Raw genomic sequence first — 25113 nt, 5'->3', positions numbered from 1 at the left:
TTTTCTACCGCTTCTGAGGGCCAACGGAAGAGACAAGAATGTATTCTGTTTCACTGCTATTTCTTTTCTAACTAAAGGGAGAACCTCTTTAGGTACTGTATTTAGTACTTCGTTTGCTGTGACAGCTCTGATTTGCATGTGACTTTCCTCATCTCGGCCTGTCCATTTGTAATTGGGCTCTAACAACGCCTTAGCACCTTTTTTTTTCAGGCACTCTAGTTCCTAGACAATCAGTCATTTCCTTTTTGGAGAAATATCTCCAAATCTAGCACATTTATTTTCTTCAAGAAATGTTTCTATATAAATTAGACAAAATGAAAAACTGCTTCCATTCTTGATAGTCATACCTGCTACATTGGACTCTGCCATGCAGCCAGAGAGGTATCAAGGGCCACCACTACCACAAACATAATGACAGCTAATACTTATTGAATATATATTATGTGCTGAGCAACGTTCCAAGCATAAGCTCACGTAAACCTCACCACAAAGCCAGGTGCTCCTAAGAATAAATATTATTACTATTATCCCTATTTTACAAATGATGCAACTGAATCCCAAAGAGGGTGAGTTACTTCCCCAAGGTCATGCAGCTAAAATGTGGCAGGGGTTCAAAGCTCATCCGTTTAACCAACTCCATCCCCCACACCTAAACAAAAGCATCACAGCCTTCCAAACATCGAATTAAGACAACCAGAACATCCCACAAGGCAACTGCCTCTGAATGGTCACATTTTTGTGGCTCGTGACCCTTAACCACAGCATACTTTTTGCAGTCTTCAGCCTCAATTCTACAGAGAGCCAAACTGAGCATGAAAACTAAATCCACATTGAACACAAAATCAAAAAAGATTGTGCCATAATACAGCCCTTTCTGGTTTAAACGTGAGAAATTTAGCTGTTAAAAGTTCATTAATAATGCATGAATACAGAAGAAAACAGGATAACAGCCTTCCCTGGATGCCATGATATTGATCCCAAACCACTGAGATAACCGAATGGCAGTGAAATACTGAGATACTGAATTCTATTGTGGAAGGAAGTTTTTTGCTTCCTATTTCCATTGTCCTTGAGCCTCACACACATATAAACATCATTCAGCTACAATTCTTTCCTGGGTGGACTATCACACACCCAAAGAAAACCTGCAAGCTTTTCCTCTGCTGGTAAAACCCTGCGCTTGACCTTCAGGCCATCCCACCTCATTGCTGAAAGAACCAGTGGCAGACACCATTCATCAGTAACAGCAGTCTTCCCCACGAAACTAGATACACCCTCAGAATCCTACCCAACACTGACACAGGGACACAGCCCCCCAAATATCTGAAACCTATATGTTACCTCGAGCAGCAGTTCTTTTTTTTTCTCCTTTGTGCTGTGTATACAAAATACCAGATTCAGAACCCTGGCCCCAGCCCACTTGAGCCGTGCTCCAAAACAAACCCACACTGGAAGAAAGGAAGAAAGCCTCTTAATTTTCTGGTTCTTTCTCCAAATATTTCAAATCACCTGTCCATGGACAACAAAGAGAAAGCTGCCATGAGCCACTGATGACTTATCCTTCTCCACCTGCTACATCAGAATCCCTTTAAATGCAGATTCCTGAGCTTCACCCCCATACCTTATTTGAATTTCTGCAAATAAAATTTTTTAAAGTCCTAATTAACTGATGGGCCACCTAGTTTGTGAACTAGCATTTTCACTAAAGGTGTTCTCCACTGAATTCAAGTGCAGAAACCACTAGCTTTGGTTTAGCCATAGAGAATGTGAGATTTTGGACAAGTTCCTTAACAGCCGTGAGTTGTAGATCCCTCATCTCTAGAGAAGGAGGTTGGTTTAGTTCAACTTGGAAGATGTGAGCCTGTTCCTTGGTCAGAAAACTGACCACTTTGCCAGATGTTTAAATGTGTCCAGATGGGTCTGCTGTGGCCTGAAGCTCAAAATGTATCTGTGAATATTTTCCTCTCACTTCATCTCCATGGTAGCTGATGTTGATGTTCCAAATGCTTCAGGACTTTTTCTTGCTCTCTCGTGGCCAATGCAATGTCTTATTTCTGCGGTTCTGGCCCCACAATTAAAGTTGTTTTGTTTTCCTCTGACTTTTTCTATTCAGTTTGCTCTCTGCTCTGATTCAGTTCCCTGTCAGGTGGGCATGTGTGTTTGTGGAGAACACAAAGAGCCTGATTATCAAATAGCACATTTTCCTTTCTCCTTGGACACCTGCCTCTTGTTCTCTCCAACTCGGTTGATGCTGAAGCAGGTTCTTAGAAGACTAGGTCAGACACAGATGCTTGCTCTTCAAAGTGACATTGATCCATCGACCAGCAGCATCTGCGTGAAGCGGAGCTTGTTAGAAATGCAGTCTCGAGCCCCACCTCAGACTTTGCCTTGGAATCTTCATTTTCTTAAGACCCCAGGTGATTTGGTGAACTGTCAGAGCACAGTTGTAAACACCGTAGTCCATTAAGCACCTGCCTCAGAATTACTTGCAGGCTTGTTACAAATGCAGGTTCCAGGGCTCTGCTCCCAGCTCAGTGTAACAGGGGATTGGGCACAGGGCCCTGCCACCTGCAGCATTAACAGCCCAGGTGATTCTTTAGTGGAATCGAGTAAGATTTTGCTCCAGCAAAATCCTTCAGGGCCTGATTTGGGGACAGCTTGACGGAGGACAGAGGACTCTGCCTGTCACCTGCTTAGGGACACCTGGAACACCACCCTGAAATCCCTCTACTGGTGAGCCTCTGACTCCACTAGAAATCCTGAAGGCAGGGTGTTGGGGTACAATCCTTCCTTTTCCCTCCAGGCCTCTGATCAAAGGAACTTGGGGCTCTCAAGTCCCAACCCTCAAGAAAAGTGTCATCTACTTAAGCACCTGGTGACTTGGTTCATCCATCACAGTGGTTCTCGAACTTGAGTGTGCATGAGAATCCCCCAGAGGGCCTCTTAAGACCCCTGAGCCCTGCTTCCCCAGAGATTTCTACTCAATTTGCCTGCCTTCCTAGAAGGCCTTGAATCTGCATTTCTAACCAGCTCCAGGCCCTGTGGATGCTGCTGGTCTATGGACCACACTTGGAATAGCAAAGCTCTATTTAATAGCATCATTTCATGAAAGTGAAATGGGAGGGTTGGACAACTTCCTTTGTGCAACCAGGAAAGTGTAGGCCTAGCACAAATGGATTTGTCTCGGCTACAGACACAGAGCTCACTGGCTTGGTGGAGCCCCAGGGCCAGCTGTCCTTTGAGCAAGGGTGTCTGAATTGTGGATGCCCAGGGCTGCTCTGCTAAATCAGTCACTTTTCTGCTTGTTCCCTAACTATAACACATCATTCCTAAACAACCAGCCCCAGTGCTTTCCAGGATCAGTTCTCCAATTGGTAGGTTTTCCTCCCTTGGTGATACTGCTGGGGAAAGCTGTAGGTTATTCTCAGGGCTACATGAGCTGCCCAGTAAAATCTCTTACAGGTCAAAACAGGCATGATGAGAATTTGGGAGTTTGTCTTGTAGGGCTTCTCTGAATCTTTCCTTTGCCTCCCCTTGCAGTTCCAAGAAAGAAGTGACCTTGGGCTCATATTTGAAGCCCAGAGAATTTATCTGATCCCCCAAATATATGTTTTTTTAAAAGGGTGATATAAAGAGTGCTTTTCCCTGCGGACCATTGCAGTATGATTTGAACCCCCAAAGCACCCCCCTTCCCAGGAAAACACAGTTCACGATCCAGGTTTAACACTCATGGTAGAAGGAATGAAAATAAGAATCACATTTTATAATCGATTTGAATTGTAGTTAAGAAGGATTTTTATCACTTACCTATTCTTACTACAGCCCCAGTTCTGCTAAAACGTATTAACATTGCAGCACATAGAGACAACTATTGTAAATCAAGTCCGACAGCCTATAGGTCAAAATCACAGTCCATAAAACTCAATGGAATTGGATACCTTTATAATGATATTTAACATCCTACAGAATGAGAATTGCTTTTTTAAAAGGTCAAGGGAAGCAGGAGTTTTGAAAAACTAAGGATGTTCCCTCGTATCAACTGTGTTTACACGTGAGCGGGCCCTCGTTTGTCTGGTCTAGCTGGTGGAGGCTGCCTTGCATCTCTAGGATCAATCATCTTACATTTCAAAGTGTTTTCATCTATTACTTCACTTCATCTTCTCAGCATCCTCTGCCCCTTTCCAAGAACAATTACTTTCCTCTGCGTTTTATAGATCCCGAGTGGTTGAGAGCCTGGAGCTCAGCTCAGTGAACCCAGCAGCTCCAACCTTTTCCAATCAAACCAGGTTCCTACTGGCACCTCGTCAGGCTAACACCACCTTTGCTTCCCTCTAGTGCACAAAAGAGCTGCAGACACCCTTCCCCAAGGTGCCTACTTCTCTTGTCTTTCCTCCAGGGCCCCCTCCCAAGTGGATACACTTCTGCCTATCAGCCTTTTCTCTTCTGCATTTTGAGATTCTCTCTCCCTCTCTCTGTCCATCTCCCTCTCCTCTCTTCCCTCACCTCCTTGTAAACACTTCTTTGCAGTGCGGCTCTGTCCGTTAGACAAATTTCACCCAAGAATTCACGTAGAGTTGAATGAGTTCCACCCCCCCCCCCAAATATCTGGCATTTGACTTAGAATCAGGAAATTAAGCAAAAGGGACTGAGTCTCTAACTCTGGGACATTCGAACATCCAGTGACAGGCAGGTGACCTTCTGTTCTCTCCATCTATGTCCGTGCTGCTCAGCTTTGCAAAGAGCCTCCCCTGCCCACCTAAGTGTGGCATTCAAATCCACACAAGTAAGAATTGTAAACAGGGATTTAGAATAGTAAAAACAATCCTGACACGTAGGAGGAGGAAATGACCTCTCTCTGTAATTGATAACACAAAGTCATCCTGTCAGACCTCTTTGAATAACCTTCTTGCTTTCTTGCTTTCCTTCTCTCTCCCCTCAGCCCAAAGCAGCAGGCCAAGATGGCAGAGTATTGCCGACTGATCTTCGGGGACGCCCTTCTCATGGAGCCCCTGGAAAAGTACCCAGTAAGCAGTTTTGATGCTCATCCCGAAGGAATGCACAACTTCTTTGTGATTGGATTAGGGAGAGACTTCCTTACATCCTTTCCATGTTTATGTTTCTTGGTATGAGTTGACAATGAGCCCTCTGACAAGTGGAGGCCGGCAGGGACCTCCTGAGAGGGACAGAACTGCATCTGTTCTCTTCCTCTGCCCACAGCTTTCTCCCTCCCTCACTCCCAGATGTGAGCCAGTCAGGACTGCAGAATTCCCACCATTACAATCAGCCCACAGAGGGAGTCCCAAGGGACAGGCTCTGGCCACCTCCTAGGGAACCTCATCACACCCCTTTGAAAGAAATGGGTCAGCAGAATGGGACATTGAAGATGGCACAATGACATTCCGGCCTATCCCTGCTGGCCACCCCTCACTTCCTGGCACTCTCCCAGCAGAATCCAGACCTCCTATTGCCGTGGTCACAATCCTTGCTTTGGGAAGGAAAGCAGCAGAAAGATCGTCAAGTAGCCTCTTCCATCTTCAACCCTTTCCCAAGTCTCCACACATCCTTGCATGATTTCATACCGGTCCCCGGACTGGTTGCAAGTGAAGAATAGAGGGCCTGCTTACAGGAGTTCATAGATTTCTAAAAATAACTGGTTTGGGGACTTGCATACATGGTCTCTGTTACAATATATAATAACCTTCTCAAGGGAAATTGATTTTCCCATAGATGTACAAGCTGGACACACCAGAAAGAAGGCTTGCAAATAGCTTGAATTTCAGGGCAGCCAGGAAATCTAAAGCCACCTTGTCCACTTCTGCTGATGCCAAGAAGACGTGCCACTTAACTACCTCGTTCCAGGATGAGGATTGTGCTGTTTGCAAACTGCATCTGAAAAGTTGATTCTAAGGGTTTGCCTGGAAACGCCTGCCTGTCTTTACCATCCTGCTGGCAGATGCCACACTCTAACTGGCTTCCATCCTTTGAAAATCCAAGCCAAGGCCGTCCTATCTGTCCTAAATCACGATGGTTGGATTCAGAGGGTCCATCAGAAAACTCATGAAACTTTGGGTTAACATGCCAAATCACCCAGTACATTTCTGTGGTGTTATTCATGTAGATTTCTCATGGAAAAATAATTACAGTACAGTAGTTAAAATATACCTTTCATGTGAAAAAAGCAAGAGCTATGAACTAGCCCCTACCTAAGACACCCTTAGAGCAGCTTAATGAGTTGTGTTGAGGTAGTAAAGAATAATCTAGAAGCCCTTGGTATGGAATGCAGTCCTGGGAGTTTGTTTTGGGGAAGGAACTTGAAAGGAAGGGACAGTGTTTTTAAAGAATGTGTCTTTTCTTTCCATTAGCTGGAATCTGGAGTTCCTCTTCCAAGCCCTCTGGACTTAATGTACAAAATTTTGGTGAAAAATAAGAAGAAATCCCACAAATCGTCAGAAGGAAGTGGCAAAAAGAAGCTCTCAGAACAAACCTCCAACACGTACAGCGACTCCTCCAGTGTGTTTGAGCCCTCGTCCCCAGGAGCTGGTGAGGGGCTGGCGGGCTCTCATTCCCCTCTTATGTATGGATTTAAGAATTGCTTCCCTGGAATTAACTTAGAAGGACTCTTAACATTTCTACCTTGCACAGTTTTAGAACGTGTTGTGTTTTGTTTTTTTTTTTTTACTTCTGTTATAAACCTGGAGGCTTAAAACTACACAAACATATGAACACCCAGTTCTGCAGGACAGAAGGCCCACATGGCCTCACTGGGCTAAACTCCAGGTGTCAGCAGGGCTGCTTTCCTTTCTGGAGGCTCTAGGCAATATTATTCCCTGCATTTCCAGCTCCTAGAGGCCACCCACATTCATTGGCTTGTGGTCCCCTTCCTCCAGCTTCAAAGCCAGGAATGTCCCATCTCACTTCTTCTGTCATCATATTTCCCTTGGACCACAGCTGGAAAAGGTCCTCTGCTTTTCAGAACTCATGTCTTTCCATTGGACCCATCCAGATAATCTAGAATAATCTCTTGCATTTCAAGGTCCTTAACTTAATCTCATCTGCAAAGTCCCTCTTGCAGTGTATTCACAGGACACAGGAGATATACATAGGACATGGGCATTTTGGGGGAGGCCATAATTCTGGCTACCACATAAGCCAAATAATCTTTGGAGTGACCATGTTATTTTAAGCTTCTCAAGGGAAGGGGTCCCTTGACATTAACTACAGGTCTGGACACAAGATGTTCATCAAATGGATTCTCATTGATGATGTGCTGAAGAGTTCTGGGCCATTCAACTTATCCATATTCTACAGAGCTCTTTTAAAATGTGAAATGGTAAAGTTACTGGAATTATCTATCAAAGCTACTAGGTGATATTTACTGTCACTAATTTTCGGTTTAGATTTAAGTTGAAATAGATTTTTGTGACTGACGCCAAAAGAATTCAAAGCGGTCACCCATTTCCTTTGAATTATTTGTCATTTAGTCTAAGTTCTTTTCCAACTCTAGTCAGAGTCTTGGCAATCTTAAAAGTGCATTACAGATATGTTCACCCTGATTGGAGGGTGAACAAGTAAAGGAAACTTTAAGCTTAAATCTAGAAAGTTCTTCAATAAAAAGTTTAGCTAACCTTGGAATAATCATTTTGGAAAACTGTTTGGCAGCATCTACAAAAGCTATGCTGAACATATGCCTATGAAACCCCTCTGCCCCAGAGAATTATATTCCTAGGTGTATACCCAACAGAAGTGCATGTAGATGTTCACCAAGAGACACTGGTGAAGAATTGCTTAAAGCAGCACTATTCAGAATAGCCCATCAACAGATAAATACATGTGCTATATTCACCCCATGGAATAATATGTAGCAATAATGATCTACAGTGCACACAATAATATGGATGAATCTCATTTTAGAAACATAATGTTGAGTAAAGAAGTCAAATGCAAAAGATAAGTACCCACTGTCTGATTCTATCTATATAAAGTACAAAAACAGCAGAACTAACCTCCACTATTAGAGGTCAGATGATTACCCCTGGTGAAAAAGTGACTGAAAGGGACCCAAGGAGGCTTCTGGACACACTTATATTTTGTTTCTTGATCTGGGCACTGTTTCCTAAGGTCTGTTTGGTATGTTAAGGCACTGTACACATATGGTATATGTACTTTTTTGTATACTTATCACATGTCAATTAAAAGATTTAAAAATAATTTTTTAAAATTAAAATATAAACTCTACGGCAATCAGGAAAAAAAAAAAAAAAAGGTTGGCCAAGACTCCGATTTATCTTTTCCTGTATTTTTCCATTACGGTTACCAATTACTTCCCCCCACCCCGCCCCCCCACAGCTGCGTTGGGTCTTCGTTGCCGCACACGGGCTTTCTCTAGTTGTGGCGAGCGGAGGCTACTGTTAGCTGCGGTGCCCGAGCTTCTCATTGCAGTGGCTTCTCTTGTTGTGGAGCATGGACTCTAGGCGTTTGGACTTCAGTAGCTATGGCTCATGGGCTCAGTGGTTGTGGCTCGTGGGCTCTAGAGCACAGGATCAGTAGTTGCGGCACGTGGGCTTAGTTGCTCCACGGCACGTGGGATTTTCCCGGACCAGTTCTCGAACCCATGTCCCCTGCATTGGCAGGCGGATTCTTAACCACTGCATCACCAAGGAATTACTTTTATTGTTTAGATTAACATCCTTGTCCACAGACGTTATGTGATTCCTTGAAAGATTTTTTCTTTATTGGTAGTTTTTAAATGTGTGTTTCAAACGTTATTACACAATTCTGATTCTTTTTTCAAAAATAACTTTTGTTCTCAGTGAGAATGTTCTTTTTGAAGTTTTGGAACGAAAAGTCACTAACAGGCCTCCTATTTCTCAGCACGATTCTACCTCTTGAGTGTTAGCGAGTAAATTGTCTCTTCCTTTGCATGTGGGAGCTTGTCGTTTTACCATCTGCCTTCCCCAGTTCTCTTCCCTCTTATTAACCGGATGCATAACACAAATAACAATTTTTAACAGGCAGTGAACATTATTGCTTAGTTCAGAGAAAGAGCAGCAATCTGTTACTAATTTGGTAGATTTCCTAAACTAGCCCCATACGCTGTTGTGCAATTCTCATTTATTTTGATGGAAATTTTTGGACATTTAAATATGTAGGTAGGGCCCTGAATAAAGAGCACTGCTAATTTACCATTTGGTTTGTAGATGTTTTCAGTATTGGGAACTCAAATAACTTGAAAAACATGTTTCTTATATCAAAGCTAATCTACTTATCATGGCGCCTGTTGGCCAGATCTTCCCCCAAGAGATCCAGTCGTTTGCCTGTACACTTGTCTTAAAGAACTAGGATAATTTTTTTTTTTTTTTTCAACCAGATCCCTCCAGAAACTTATAAGGGAGAAATCAGGTGCCTGCTCATAGAGCAAAGGATGACAAATTCTTTCCTTCCCACATAAGCTAGAGAATGGCCTGATTATTTGAAATTCTGTGTTGTTAATGTAACATGAAGCACTGTCCTGCCAAACTTCTTAAATTACTCAATAAAAAGAACCCCTTCTCTAATTAAAAAAACAACAAATAGTTATAAAAACTTGAGACAACAAATTTGACTCTAAAAAGTTTTGTGTCAACCTCCTAAAAGAATGTCTCTAATAGGATAAGCTGTGTTTCTGTTCAAAGTGGAATTGATTCCCCTTATTAACTAACACAATATTAACATCATAAAGCAGTTGTAGGTGGCTTTCTTTAACAAACAAGCTGCAAATAGTAAGCCTTGTTGGTCCCAGACATCTTTTCCCTCTAAAGGTTACATCACTAATGCTAACTGCTATCATTAGTAATTGACTGAACTTTGTCAGCCAAATGAAAACATTTACAAGCTTCTTGGAGGCAGTGCTGTGGGCAGTGTCATTGATAGAGATTGCAGCAGGGCAGCTAATTTATAGAAGGCAGGGAGGGGAGGTACTGGCCCGTGTAAGTTGCCTCATTGTTGAACCAATATTGCCATCTTCTGGGCTTATTATCCTATTGCATTGAATGGACCCTGACAGAAGTCTGACTGAATCCCAGAGCTGGGAAGAATGTAATGCCTCATACCAATGTGACTATTTAAGCTGGTGGAATCATCCACCTAAACTTTGGAGAGAAAAACAATCTATTGAAATGACTGTATATTGGCTACATATGAAGCTGCATTATATCTGACCGAGGTAGATTTACATGCATAATTACTTTAAGAGTTCACCCATTTTATCCTGCCATCTTAAACAGAATAGCTCCATTTTAAAAGATATGTGCATTGTTTAGACGACAATGCCTCCACCAAATAAGCCTGCAGGCAAATCACAGGATACAGGTGGTACCTTACAGTTTTGTAGAATCAGGTGTGCTACTATAGCCTCCATTCCTGTCCCAGCTCTTGTCCTCTACCTCGACTTCTGTGATGTCCTCTCTGGCCTTGGAAAAATAGCTACAAGGTCACTGAGCTCTGGCCAAGCATTACACAGAAGAGTCAGGACCAGGAAGAAGAGGGAAAGGTGGTAAAGTGATAGTTTATCTGTTTTAGGGTCATGGAGACACTAAAATAGCATGTATACATCAAAATAGGATATGTGCACCAGAGAGACCTAACTGTATTAAGATGCCATATGTTTTGTAAAACATATAGATAAAAATGTAAAGACAAGCATCTTTTATAGAGCTTGGAAATTTCAAATGGTATTCACAAATCAAATTTAGAAAAAAAATCCATATTCAAAATGTCAGTATAATTCTGTATAATTAATAAAATTTTAAAAGCCAAACGAATAACTTCAGAACGGTGAAAGGCCAACTTCCAAGGAAATGTTGGGTAATGCGCATGTCACATGTGCTTCGAACCTGTAAATGCTTATTTACTTCATGATCTGTTATTAACATTTGACAGGAGAAGCTGATACGGAGAGTGACGATGATGACGATGAAGATGACTGTAAAAAGTCTTCGATGGATGAGGTAGGTTTCTAGGGCTTGACTTCTGGTCACAGAAGCTTTCAGCTAACTTGCCCGTCCAGACTGCTCCCTCTGGATGTAGTTCCTGGTCGCCTTCTGCCATCTAGTGGTGAAAAGAGTTTGAAGAATGAAGATGCAAACTGGTCGCTAGAGGAACAAGCTTTGCATTAAGCAAAGTCCTCTATAAGGAACAGTGTTGCTGAGGCTGCCTTCCATCAAATGTGGTATGTTGAGAATGAATTCAAAATTTGTGACCTCCAACTGCCCGCCTCAATTTTTGAGGCAATTAAATGGACTGTCAATGGTCCAGAATCCAGAGAAGACATGAGGTTTGGAGAAATGTTTATAAACATGACATTAATTTCGTTGTAATTTTGACCTTTTTTGGCTTATGGGGTCTTAGTTCCCCCACCAGGGATTGAACCCAGGTCCCCGGCAGTGGAAGTGCAGACTCCTAACCACTGGACCGCCAGGGAATTCCCCACTGTAATTTTAGAACCACTAGCGGTATCTACTGACATAAGCTCAAGCTTCCCAAATAACTTCAACAGCTCAGAAATATTAATTGCACAGGATCCAGAAGCAAATCAAGGATAAGTCAATTAGAATTGTAAAACTTTGTTCTAGTCTTGTTCAAAAAGTTTAAACTGAATCTGCTTTCAAATATATTGGAAAGTATCTGTCTCAGTATTTGTATCTTTACATTTTAGTTAACAAAGATAAATAATAAGCTGTTCTCACATAATGTTCTTCCTCTTATAATTATTTCCTTTAATATAGTCTAAATTTTTGATAAATTATGTTTCCCCACTAAATTTCAACTCAATATCCAGAAGGAAAACTGTTACAGAGTAGTTTTTCCATAATTATTTCAATTGTGTAAACTTTTTGTCAGTGATTTTTGATCATTTTAAAACTATCTTCCTAGCTGGATGGCCTCTTGTAAATGAATATTTCCCAATTAACATTTAACCTTAATATTGCTACCGAAGTTTTCAAAAGAAACCATGTCTCCATGTATTTTCTCTCCTAAAAATGGGAGAAAATATTAGATCAGCCTACAGAGGTCTGTCCACACGAATACTGCAATATTGGCTTTCTTCTTTATTAAATACTTTATCAAAGTGGTATGTAATACATAATAGTAGCTAAAATAACACGAGGTTTTACTATGTGCCAGATACCGTTCTGAGCTTTCACATAAATTAATTCATTTAAGAGTCACAAAAACCTTATATGCTGTTGGGACTGATTTTATCATAATTTTACAGGTGAGCCAGCTGAGGCACAGAACAGTTAAGTGACTTGCCCAAGAATGCACAGTTTCTAAGTGGTGGGCTTGTGATTTAAATTTAGACAGTCTGGCTCTAGACCCTGAGCTACTGACCTACACTGTATTGGGCTGCTTGCCTAATAGGTGCCCAAGAGCCAGAAAGGGAGGGACAGAGGAAAGTTTATAAAGAAAAGCAATATATGCTTGCCCACCCCCACCCACTTCCACCGGCAACCTTTTATTATAACAGTTCGTGATTCAGCCAGTGGTCACCTACATACTCACTTTCGTATTGTACAGTGAATTCTTGGTATGTAACTTCAGACGTTACCTGTGGACTCCCTGCTTTGGCAGATGAGACACAGCTCAGGGCTTCTGAAACGTTGCTGTGCATTTGAATCACCTCAGTAAAATTCAGATTCTGGTTCAGGAGGCCTGTGCAGGGGGCTGAGAGGCGGCCTCTCTCACAAGCTCTCGGGTGGTGCTGATACTGCTGGTCCCAGAGTGCCCTGGGGGCTGCCCCTAACCCTCCCTCCTCCCGCCCCGCACTGTGTAACGTGAGGTGTTGCTTTTCCTTTCTCCCGTAATCCATTTTCTGTTGGCGATAATCGTTTTTAGAAGAGGTGTGATAATCTTCCGCTCTCTTGGGTCATTTGATCATTGCCCTGGGAAAACATAATACTGACTCTGGGAACGTTATTTTTACTCCTGCTTCCAGGGGACTGCTGGGAGCGAGGCCATGGCCACAGAAGAGATGTCTAATCTGGTGAACTATATTCAGCCAGTCAAGTTCGAGTCATTTGAAATTTCAAAAAGTAAGTTTTCCCTGGAGAAAAACCCCTAATGTAGCATATGATGAGTATATTTTAAACACAAGGTTATTAGACCAAAAAATGCGACCCTTATTAGAACTATTCTATGAAATCTTGAGTATATGTGTAAATTTACTATCTGTTTTTTATATATCTAAATAAATATATATAACTATATATAAGTATATTTTATGTATATATAACCATATGAGAAAGTATTCCATGATATGTTTTCCCAAAATTCTTAATATAGCTACAGGCCATACGTGGTTATCTAAAAGATATTAGACCAGAGTACAGCTGAGTATTCTACATTATTTTTCATTTGTGACCACATGGGCGTTCCATCAATTATATAAATGACAGTGTTGAAATAAACTATTTAACCATCCCCTCAGAAGGAAGCAATCAGAGACTTGATCAGTCTCAATATTGAATAGGAATAGAACCAAATCAACCAGTTCATCTACATTCCATTTGTTCAGCCTATGTTTTATATATTTAGGAGAATATATCATTAACTTCACATTACTTGGTGTTTTCCGCTTATCCAACTACCCATCCATACTGGATGCAAATTATATATGTACATTATCTCTCCTCATCCTAAAGAAAGGAGCCCTTTTATCAAATTGCCCTTTGTGTTTGCATGAACTGTAAAATACTATTAGATTAAGAGAATCCTTGGGACAGTTTAGCTACTTTTATAAGCATATGCTCTTAAAAGCTGAATTTTTTCTTAAACACAGCAGCGTCTTATAAAGGAGAGTTTTATAGATATACCAAACTCTAAGCCTCTACATTAACACACTTATGTGCAATTGTATAATTTTGCCCAAAGAGTCTTAAGTTAATAACGTATGGTATCTAGATCTCTACAACAAAGAATTTAACTTCCAATAAGATTTATACATAAAGATTTCAACAGTTTGTTTGATGTTATAGTTACTGGTGCTCCTTACTACAAGCTGTTCGATGTGAAACATAGTATAAAATAGTTATTTTTATATTACTATAACTTCCTTTGGCTGTAAAATGAGTTTTCCTAATTCATGAGTCAAAAGCTCCCAGACAAGTAGCTAAACTGAGAAGGAGCTGATACATTTAGGTCCTTAAGAACCTGGTGACAACATCACCAGCCAAAGATTTACAAACAAGTACTTTTCTCCCTGTGTGTTTTATATCATTTTCTCACTTTTTTCAAAAGAATACTGCACATATTTCACAAAGAACCTATTAAATTGACTTAATTTTAATTAGCAGTCATGTTTAAGATAGTCATATGAAAGTAGAATTTTGATGGGCCAAAATAAGAGAAGTTAGGGTTTCCTTTAGAGTTGATTAAATTGGGGAAGGTGACAAGGTGGATAAAGGAGAAATCTGGGAATGACTAGGAAGAAGAATGAGGCTTTAATTATGGGAAGTGGGCATCAAAGAGGAAAGATGCCTCAAGATAACTCAGTTTAAATCACCGAGCTCCAGATAACACATCTTAGTCTGTATGTAACAGTGTGATTTCTTTCTAGTTTGGGAAGAGGACAGAGAAGCTGTTTGACTCTTAGTCTTTCTAAACTAAGATAACTTTGTTTGGTTTCTCTCACTCTAATTGGAAGCTTAGCTTTCACTTTCAAGATGTTTCTCTGTGTCCAAGAATATTGAGCCCTCTAGTACATTCACCTCTACAGCCTCTGTCATCTAATCTGAAAATGAGGCCATCAGACTGGAAAATGTCCAAGGATCCTTCTGCTTTAAAATAACAAAATTCAGGGGTGGCCGGGTGGGGGGAAAAAAAAAAAAAAAAAAATTCTTATGTCAAATTAGTCGTTTCTAAAGGGTCTCTACAAACTTGAGGCAATGACAATGTGGGTATAAAAGAGAGTCAGCATCTAGCAGGAATGTACACACGGTCTGTATTTTTAATTCTCGGTGATGGCTTCCAGAAAGCAATCTGAATGGATTTAGAGCAACAGATTCACACAGGGCCCCTGCTCTTTTGACAAAACATCTTTCCTGGCCACACTCTCCAAGTCTAAAATTCATTTTCCCATCCTGACGCCACCATGTCCCTAACTTGCCCAACACCTGACCCAGGTAGCAAATATTAGAAGAGACAAAACTAAGACTCGACTTTTGTTACAGGTAAATAGTCCACTGAAAACAACATTAAATATAAAAGTTATTTGAGGATTCTTTGCCCTCAACTTCACAGAACATTTGCCTACATCTTATATGCTATCATTTATAATATTGAATTTTATTTCTCACTTTTTGTTGTTGTTGTTGTTAACTCAGAAAGAAACAGAAGCTTTGAAATGTCTTCCTTTGTGGAAACCAAAGGACTTGAGCAACTTACAAAGTCTCCAGTGGAATTTGTAGAGTATCCTTGATTTGACGGACGTCTGCTGAATCGACAAGAGTGAAGTCGTGCTATTTGTTTAATTTTTTGTCTTTAATAAAGGAGAAAGGTGCATGAGATGGCTTAAGTCTGTCACCTGGGTAATAAATAGTTTCAGGTTTCATATATAATGGTGAATGGGATAGTCTGGCATGTGGAAAAGAGAACTGGCCTTTGGAGTAAAGGAAGCCCAGATTTCCAGGATACCTTCAGACCACCAACCTCTTTATCCCTTGGTAATTTGCATAATCCTTCTGAGTTTTCTCCCCTGTAAAACAGAAATGATGATACCAGGTTTATGGCTTGCTGTTGGGTTATGGACAACATATGTAAAATGTGTGCGTATGCTTTATACATATGTAAAATATGATAGGTTTAAAGTGTATATATTATATGTATATAATATAGCCACATTCTTGGTGTCTCACATCCTTACATGTAACAGATGTCCAATCAAAAAATAGTTGGGATGATGATGATGAGAATATAAATATATATTACTAATAATGGCTTCGTTTGATACTCCTGGCAACCAAATTTTTTAAAATTTTATCCCTGAATCAAAATGAAATGACACAGATCTTTAAAATTTTTTCATAAAACAAATATTAAATGTCCCAAACAGCCCAATTTCATGAAAGTCCTATCACAAGAAAGTCACCTTTAAAACTCATCAACAATAGAGGAAACAAGTGTAAACTCCATAAGCAAAGTGACAGTATATCATGATCATTAGTATTCATCAAATACTATGTGATAGACCTTTTGTTATATGTCTTATTTAATCCTTACAATAGCCGTATAATGTAGGAATTCACATCTTTTATAGATGAGGAAACTGAAGCACAGAAAAGGGAAATAACTTGTCCTGAATCATACAGCTAACAAGTTCCAGAATTTAAGTTTCAAACTCTATTTGGCCTAACTCCCCTGCCGAGCTCAGAACCTGAGCTAACCTCTACCAAACTTGGTAATAGAATTAGTCAGTTGTGTTTTAAAGACATAGCATCCTTCAATAACTAAAAGGTTCTCAGGATGGAAAACTGATGACGGTAGGAACCAAAATATGAGACAAGGTCAAAACCTTCTGTGCTATATTTACCTTGTTATCAATCATAAAGAGTACCACAGTCTTGGCCAATAGCATTCCCTGAGAAGGTTAAGAAAATGAGCAGAGAGCGTTTCAAAAATAGCCATAAGTTCAGGATATCTGCTTCTGCCAAGCACAATATCATCCTGTCACGTGACTTGCTATGCTTGGACTTCCTCATGTGTCCTTAATTGCTAAGCCAGTCCTTAATAATCTCCAAAAATCACATCGACTCAACCATCTTTGCACCTCATTAGGTTTTACCCACAGGGCTCTGCAAAGGTGATGCTACATTTCTATTATAAAAGCACATCTATTCTGTTTGTTCAGAAAGCTTTTTACGTATTTTACCCACCAGCCCAATGAGATCATCAATCTTTAATTCATTTCCCCGATGGAGAAAGATGGAAGGCAGCTTCTCAGCTAATATTATTGGCTAATTCCTTTTATAATTGTATTCACTACTTAACATGATGGTCCAGATATAACAAGATGCAGCTTAGCAGGATATATCCAAAAGGAACACGTGTGGATTCATCCAACTACATGCCCCAGCTCTTCTGGAATGCAGGCTGCCAAATGGTTGCACTTAATTTCCAAACAGTGGGTAAGTAGCACAATTAATGTTCATTTCCTTTCTATTATAAAGCCACAGTTCCTTGTGTCCAAAAACCATTCCCAAGGAGAAAAAAACTGCCAGACTTGACTGAAAAAACAAAAGTACATTTTCATAAAGGAAATATTGCAAAAAAAAGTGAATTTTGAAAATTGAGAAATTGTCTTCAATGGTTTATAAACAAGTCTTTATTTCTACTTGTTTTGCATTATTTTTCAAACAAAAACTTTTATATTTTTTAAAGTAATATGTATTTATTATAGAAAATGTAAAAAATTAAAAAAAACTATAAAGAAAAGAATAAAACTGTGAGGAATGTTACCACTCAGATTCAACATTGTTAACTTTTGGCATTGTAATCTGTAAGGTTTTTTGGATATGCATATACATGCTTTTTCACTTAATAACTTGTTTAAATATATATATATCTTTATATGTATTTAAATGTGATACAGAAACATGAATTTTAATAGCTGTATATTAAGCACATCTCACAATTCACTAAAACCCATTTCCTATCACTGAACATTAGGGTAATTTTTCCTTCTATAAATAGTGCCCTGAGAACAGCCTTGAACATAAATTGTCAAGTCTCTATCTCCTAATGTTCTTTTGGAACAGTTCCTGAAATAGAATTAAAAGAAGTGAAAGTTTTAAGAACCTTTGTGCACAACACCAAATTGTCCATCAAAAATGTTGCACTAGATTTCTCCTACATCAGCAATGTATAAGTTGTTCCCTCTCACTTGAGATCTTGGTTAAGTATTATCATTAAATAATAATAATAATAATAATAATAATTCAGAAAAATACCTCCTTGTTCTTTTTTATTTCATTTCTTTGATTATTGTTGAGGTTGAACACTTTTAAGTATGTGTTTTGATTTTTACATTTCTGCTTTTATGAATTGACTATTCAGGACTCTTGACAATTTTTCTATTCATTTATAACAGTACTTTTTATATAAAAGTCATGTTGTCTTATTTTGTGAAACAGATGAGATCAGGTTGATTAATGTTTTATTTTATGGAATCTTGGTTTACTCTCATGATTACAGGCTCCACATCCAAGGATCCATCCATATTTACTCCTATTTCTTTCATAGTTTCTTTTTTATCTGTAATTTAACCCTTTCATCATACAAATTTAATTTTCATGTATAATCTCAGTAAGAGATCAAACTGGAGTTACAATTTATTAGATGTAGCCTTTTTATTTTTTTTAAATTAATTAATTAATTAATTAATTTATTTTTGGCTGTGTTGGGTCTTCACTGCTGCCTGCGGGCTTTCTCTAATTGTGGAGAGTGGGGGCTACTCTTCGTTGTGGTGCATGGGCTTCTCATTGCAGTGGCTTCTCTTGTTGCGGAGCACTGGCTCTAGGAGCATGGGCTTCAGTAGTTGTGGCTCGTGGGCTTTAGACCACAGGCTCAGTAGTTGTGGCGCACGGGCTTAGTTGCTCCGCAGCATGTGGGATCTTTCTGGACCAGGCCTCCAACCCGTGTCCCGTGCATTGGAAGGCGGATTCTTAACCACTGAGCCACTAGGGAAGACCCTAGATGTAGCCTTTTTAGTTGTTAATTTGGGTGCGTTTTTTCAATGTATAGTCTTCTCCGTTAATAAATTTTTCACCTTCCTGGAGCCAATAACTTATTGTTATTATTGTAATGTTTAATAATATGGTTTAATACATGAACGTGGAAATTCTTCATGGCTATTTAATGTTCAGTTCTTCTTTCCTTGCCAGTGGGATTCTTTTTCCAAGTGAATTTAGTTTAATTGTTATTATCTCCCCCACTGAAAAGGAAATGAGGTTTTGATTTAAATCACATTAAATTTATATTAGTTTAATTGTTATGTTCCCCTCTCCCCCACTGGAAAAAAATGAGATTTTGATTGAAATCCCATTAAATTTATAAATTCATCTGAAGAAAACTGACAACTTCTAATTTTTAGGGGTTTTTTTAATCACAGAAAATTATTATATCAAGTTTCTCAAAAAAATCACTCGTCTTCATTAGAGGTATAGTTTCTTTAGATTAAATCCTTTTTTTTTTTTCGGTATGCGGGCCTCTCACTGTTGTGGCCTCTCCCGTTGCGGAGCACAGGCTCCGGACGCGCAGGCTCAGAGGCCATGGCTCACAGGCTCAGCCGCTCCGCGGCATGTGGGATCTTCCCGGACCGGGGCAAGAACCCGTGTCCCCTGCATCGGCAGGCGGATTCTCAACCACTGAGCCACAGGGAAGCCCTGAAATCCTTTTTTTTAACATTACATTTTTCACAGATTGTTTCTGGATATTGATATTTGTATATTTATTTTATAAATAAATGTATTTTATAACTGATCATCTTCCTAAACTCATAATAGCCTATTTTGCCGGCAGATTTTATTGTTTTTTTCATATACACAATTATAATAATTTAATCACATCTACTTTTTCCCCCTTCTTAGTGCCTTGGACTGACCATTCTAAACTAATATTAAATAATAGTATTAAGAGTGGGCACTTCCTCTTCATCTTAACACTAACGGGAATTTCACATTGTGATACCAATGAGTAGATGCTGGCTGTGACTTTGAGACAGATAGTCATTTACACACTAAAGGAATCTACACTTGCCTTAAGTGACAACAGTGTTTTAGGAATTTATGTTGAATATTATTAAATGTCTCTTTGACATCTATTGGGATGATCATATTATTTCTTCTTTTGTGAGAAATGTGATAAATTATATTAATATATCTCCTAATATGTAAGTATCCTTTTATTCCTAGGATAAATTCTACTTGCTTGTGTATTATTTTTTAGAACATATGTTTTGCTAATTAATTTTTTAGACTTTTGAAGTTAATTTTTTTTTAAGTACGATAAGTCCATCATTTTCTTTTTTTGGTACTCTGTCCAATTTTGGTATCATAGTCATAATACCTTAAAAAATGAGAGAGAAAATTTCACTTATTTTCCCTGCTCTAAAAATGGTTTGTTACATTGGAATGATTCTACCATCACTTCTTTATTGTCCACCTAAATAGACTCAGAAAATATGGAGGAAATTGACAGTTTCCCAGATTCCTTATGACTTTAAAGTATTTTTTTATTTGTTAAGCTCTAGCAATTGCAACAAATGTAGACATTTATTTCATACATTGACTGAGTCGTAGCAAAACTTTGACCAGGAATCTTTGTCTATTAGAAACTAGTCAGTGTGTGATTAGATACTAGTAATAAATAATCAAAGAAATGAAATATTTTAAAAGAAAATCTTTATTCTTTCTTATAATTGAAAAAAGAAGAATTTTACCACTTCACCACTGTTGGCAAAGTATGAAGAAGTCCATCCTCAAAAACATGGATTGGAGGTTTAAAGGGATTTAAACTTTCTGAAGGGCATCTTAGCGAGAATTATCAAAAAGCTTTTCCAATATGTATATTTTCTGACATAGAAATTTCACTCCTAAGAACATCATTAATGATGGCTTCAAAGATTTCATCACAACAATGTTCATCAAAACATTATACGTAATGATAAAAACTTGGAAGAGAGGGGCCTGTTATAAACTGTGTTCAGACATATCTATTCAAAAGAAGTTTATACAGTTGTTAAAATTAAAGCAGACGAATATTTAATGAAATGGACATACTGCATTTTCAACATATATTTGAAGTAGAAAAACAGGGTATATACCAACTTGTTGGCAGTGGTTTACCTCTGGATTTGGAGATGACAGCTCAATTTCTTTTTCTTGTCTGTATTTCCTAAGTTTCTATAGTGATTAAATCTTTCTTTTAAAAAAAGGAACAGGGCTTCCCTGGTGGCGCAGTGGTTGGGAGTCCGCCTGCCGATGCAGGGGACGCGGGTTCGTGCCCCGGTCCGGGAAGATCCCACATGCCGCGGAGCGGCTGGGCCCGTGGGCCATGGCCGCTGAGCCTGTGCGTCCGGAGCCTGTGCTCCGCAATGGGAGAGGCCACAGCGGTGAGAGGCCCGCGTACCACAAAAACCAAAAAAAAAAAAAAAAAAAAAAAAAAAAAAGGAACAAAAGTGGACTGTAATACAATCTTGCTTTCTTGCTCCAAGTATAAATACAGTCCCAATAAAGTTTGTGTTTTTGATATGCAGACCTGGCTATGCAAATAAACATGGGGATGTATGAATACAATGGGAAAAGTGGCTACAGACTGAAGCCAGAGTTCATGAGGAGACCTGACAAGCACTTTGATCCATTCACTGAAGGCATTGTGGATGGGATCGTGGCCAACACTTTATCTGTTAAGGTATGTGCTACCCTATCACACAATTGTACCCAGCAAAAGTCTTCAACGTCGCCTGTTTTGTGTAAAGTAGTTCAGTCATGAAGAATTTAATTCCCAGCAAAGTCTTCACTTCTTTCTTACATTTTTTTCTTTAAGGACTAAATCTGAATTAGCAGTTTTCAAAAGCTACGTGCATGAAGTAAAGGGACTAAGCCCCACTTTTAATAGGATAAAAATCAGACCCAAAATTAATAAAACAAGTTGGTGAGATTCACCATGGCTTGTCCTTTCTTTTGGTATAAAGAACCCATGGTGAAATTTACCACGAAAATTACTGACTTATACTGAAGAAATCTTCTGGTCTTTTTGTTCCCCCCATTAGTCCTAGGAAAATAGCCACACTGAGCAAAATTAGAGAAAAAAGTATTCTCTCAATAAATTGTTAAATATTGAATAAAAGCTCTCAAATTACCATAGCATGGCTTTTGAAAATCTATCAGAGTATTCAGGGATTTATAACACATAGTAATGATATTAAATACAAGAATCATGTCATTAAGCATACATCTGACCCTCAAAAAATTAATTCCAAATGATTTCTGCAGTCTTTGAAATTGATGTTACAGGAGATATAATTTTTTTTTTAGTTGTGAGAAAACATTTTTAATACTATGAATGGGAAATCATTTTTATAAAGAGCTTTTTACATGAATCCTATAAGCCCATGGTTGTTGTATTTAAGTTTCATTTACATTTTAAAGTTTCATTTCTTTTCTGTTTAACTGGATAGGTGCAGCACTAAGAAACATGTTTTAATGGGGCATAAATGCAATTTTCCAATTGACTCTAAACTAAAGGCATATAAAAATCTGCGCAAAAAAAAAAATGCTCTGTCACAATTTCACTAATTTATATCTAACCTAATCTTGTTGAGCCCATTTTACTTTAAAATTTATGTCATTTACACCAACGATTAAAAATAAAATTGCAATGAAGTGTCTCACAATGATATCATTTGAAATTATTTTGCGCTGTATATCTGCAGAGTGAACTTGGAAGAATCAGAGCTTCAAGATTATGTTTAGTTTAGGAAATTGTTTTCCGCAGAGGATGTTTAATTCCTGTCAAGTTTAAGATAAACTCTTAAGCATCACACACTGATAAAATGTTATTTTTAGAATCCTCATCAATTGTAGTTATACTTGGGTCAACTTAAAAATATTTTGACAAAATAATAATCTTTTGTCCTCATTTGTCAGCTCATCTTGTTTTATATGTTTGCTTGCATATTTATTTTTTCTCGAAAATTCCACCATGACAATGTAAGCAATTATAAACAATGACATAGAGACAGGATTATAAACAATGACATAGAGAAGTTGAGGGGAAACAGTTGAGTCCCAGGCAGGTGTACACTGCTGCTTGAGTCCAGAATGGAGACAGTGTTCTGGAGATGTCAGTGTCCTCTGAATGGACAGGGCATGATGCATCAGAGACCTGCAGCTGAGTCCTGCCTTCAACATTACATCTGGAGCCAGGATGCGGCTCACTTCCGCCTAGTACTACCTTTGTTTTGAACCCCTGACATAGACTTTATGGTGCCAAAATGGACTTGTGAGCTCCAGTGGTGTTCTGTCATCCTATTTTACTGATGAGAACATTGAAGCTCAGTGTCATTCATTTAGTTAAGGACTCTGCTTTAATCAAAATCTTAAGTACACAACATCTTTGATGCATCTGAATTCCCAATGTGACTCGCTTAACTTGGAAGTTTCAAGCATGTTGTAAAATGTCAGCTAAGTTGTTCTTAAGAAGAACCTGAAATTAAACAAAGAGATTGTTGCCGCAGGTCTCATGCACCCAGGCAAAGAGAACATTCAGGAGAAATGAGTTGTCCCAGGGTAAATTCAGACAGCCTCTTCCTCATGGCTTTCTCTCTATCTTGTATGGCATCTCTGACCACATCAGCATATAGCTGCCTTTGGCCTCACTCATCCTCTGATGGCCATCCTCAGGCTGCCACTGTGTCTCATTTCTGGTCCAGCCACAATCTTGGTAATTTTGTCCCCTTTCACCAACGAGAGCTCAGAAAGCAAAGGTTTGTCAACAAGACAACCCAGATCAGATCTCTGGGTCTGCTCAATCAGCACTTGCTTTCTTGCTCCCCTCTCTGTTAAAGCAGAGGACACCTCAGAGTCTGAAAATTTGGTTAGAAAAAGAGGCAGACGTGGAAGACATTTTATGAACATGTAATTTTTAAATCTCGTTTAACTGCACAATATTCATTAATTTTATAGCTAGGCAAAGGATACCCAACAACTGTGGATGGCTAACCAGGTGAGGTTAGGAGTGATGATAAATTGGGCTTAATGGTTTAAGGTCATTATTTGTTTCCAGTATTTTTAAAAATCATCATTGTGGCTTTTTATTTAAAGTGTAACAGTTTTGAGAATTGGAATAGCATGATGTTATAACCACTCTTTCAAGTCGAATTTTATGAACAAGAGGAAATTTTTTAAATGCTAGACTTTCTAGTGTGTTATGTTTTAAATTTGTACTCTTAAATGACCTTTTAATTTCATTTACAATCATGCTAAAATGAGAATTTTTTTCTCTTATAACATTTTTAAGTATTAGAAAAACATTTATATTCAGATAAAGTCTCTACAGATCAATCTTTAACATTTAATAGATGTATCTCTCACATGCAAAGGCATAATCTCATCAAACTTTTGATACTTGTTCATTTATTTCCTCCTATAAAACTTTGTCTTATTAATTGACTTCTAACCTCAGCATTTTCAGTATTCCTCTACAAATTCCTTAACCAAAAAAGAAATCATATTTGTACTCTGGTTTCTATTTTATTTTGATTATGGTTCAACATTCACCATCAGCATTTGTACCTCCCTAAACTATTCTCTTATATCATTGTAATTCATTTATCAAGAGTTACGTTTTTATTACTTTCTAGATTATTTCAGGTCAGTTTCTCTCTGATAAGAAAGTCGGGACTTATGTGGAAGTGGATATGTTTGGTTTGCCTGTGGACACGAGGAGGAAGGCATTTAAGACAAAGACATCACAAGGAAATGCTGTAAATCCTGTCTGGGAAGAAGAACCCATTGTGTTCAAAAAGGTTGGTCTAGTGTCCTTAACATGAGATGTTACTGCATCTTCTAGGTGTTTTACACTGGGGAAAAAAATAAAATGAGGAATTATTTGTTGCTTCATTTGGGAATTTACACATTAATAATGCAATAGCATTTTCAAAGCTATCTTAAAAACTATTCAAGATTTCCATGAGTCACTTTTTTAGATTTTTCATAATTGCATTGTAAATCAATTAATTCTAGGATACCTCATTTGGAAGGCCAGAATAAGATATAAATTTAACTCATAGCCTCTCATAATACAAGTGATAAATGATATGTTTTCACTATAATTCAAATGAAGTAGAGTGGGAAGTAGGGAATACTATGGTAGCTGAGAGAAAGGAAGTCCGTATTTCCTTTAAAAAGTATATTAATTAAATGCCCTAGAATCTCCAGCCACTGGCACTGGTGTTTGTAGCTTGTTTGGAGTCTGTCTGATAGAGTTAAAATCTTTTATATTCAACTGGGCTTTCCTTCTGCTTTCACCAGAAAGCAAATCTTTTTCACACATGCTTCACACACAAAGGAAGATACTAAG

At 38.6% G+C, this 25113-nt stretch overlaps 1 protein-coding gene across 3 annotated transcripts in view; it reads left to right on the top strand.

The window, feature by feature from the left end:
• The window catches only part of PLCB1 (phospholipase C beta 1), a 694965-nt gene that overhangs the window by 548738 nt on the left and 121114 nt on the right, over positions 1 to 25113 (top strand). For all 3 annotated transcript variants that reach the window (XM_059039231.2, XM_059039234.2, XM_059039236.2), the window contains exons 13-20: positions 4940 to 5024; positions 6363 to 6540; positions 10918 to 10985; positions 12974 to 13070; positions 15360 to 15444; positions 17035 to 17159; positions 21287 to 21441; positions 24395 to 24559. In XM_059039231.2, the coding sequence (XP_058895214.1) occupies positions 4940 to 5024; positions 6363 to 6540; positions 10918 to 10985; positions 12974 to 13070; positions 15360 to 15444; positions 17035 to 17159; positions 21287 to 21441; positions 24395 to 24559 (958 nt within the window). The remainder of the gene's footprint in view (positions 1 to 4939; positions 5025 to 6362; positions 6541 to 10917; positions 10986 to 12973; positions 13071 to 15359; positions 15445 to 17034; positions 17160 to 21286; positions 21442 to 24394; positions 24560 to 25113) is intronic.

Source organism: Kogia breviceps, chromosome 14 (genome assembly GCF_026419965.1).
Source record: "Kogia breviceps isolate mKogBre1 chromosome 14, mKogBre1 haplotype 1, whole genome shotgun sequence".
In the NCBI taxonomy this organism is placed as follows: domain Eukaryota; kingdom Metazoa; phylum Chordata; class Mammalia; order Artiodactyla; family Physeteridae; genus Kogia; species Kogia breviceps.
Note: the sequence above shows the minus strand (reverse complement) of the source record. Positions and strands in the feature narration are given on the sequence as shown.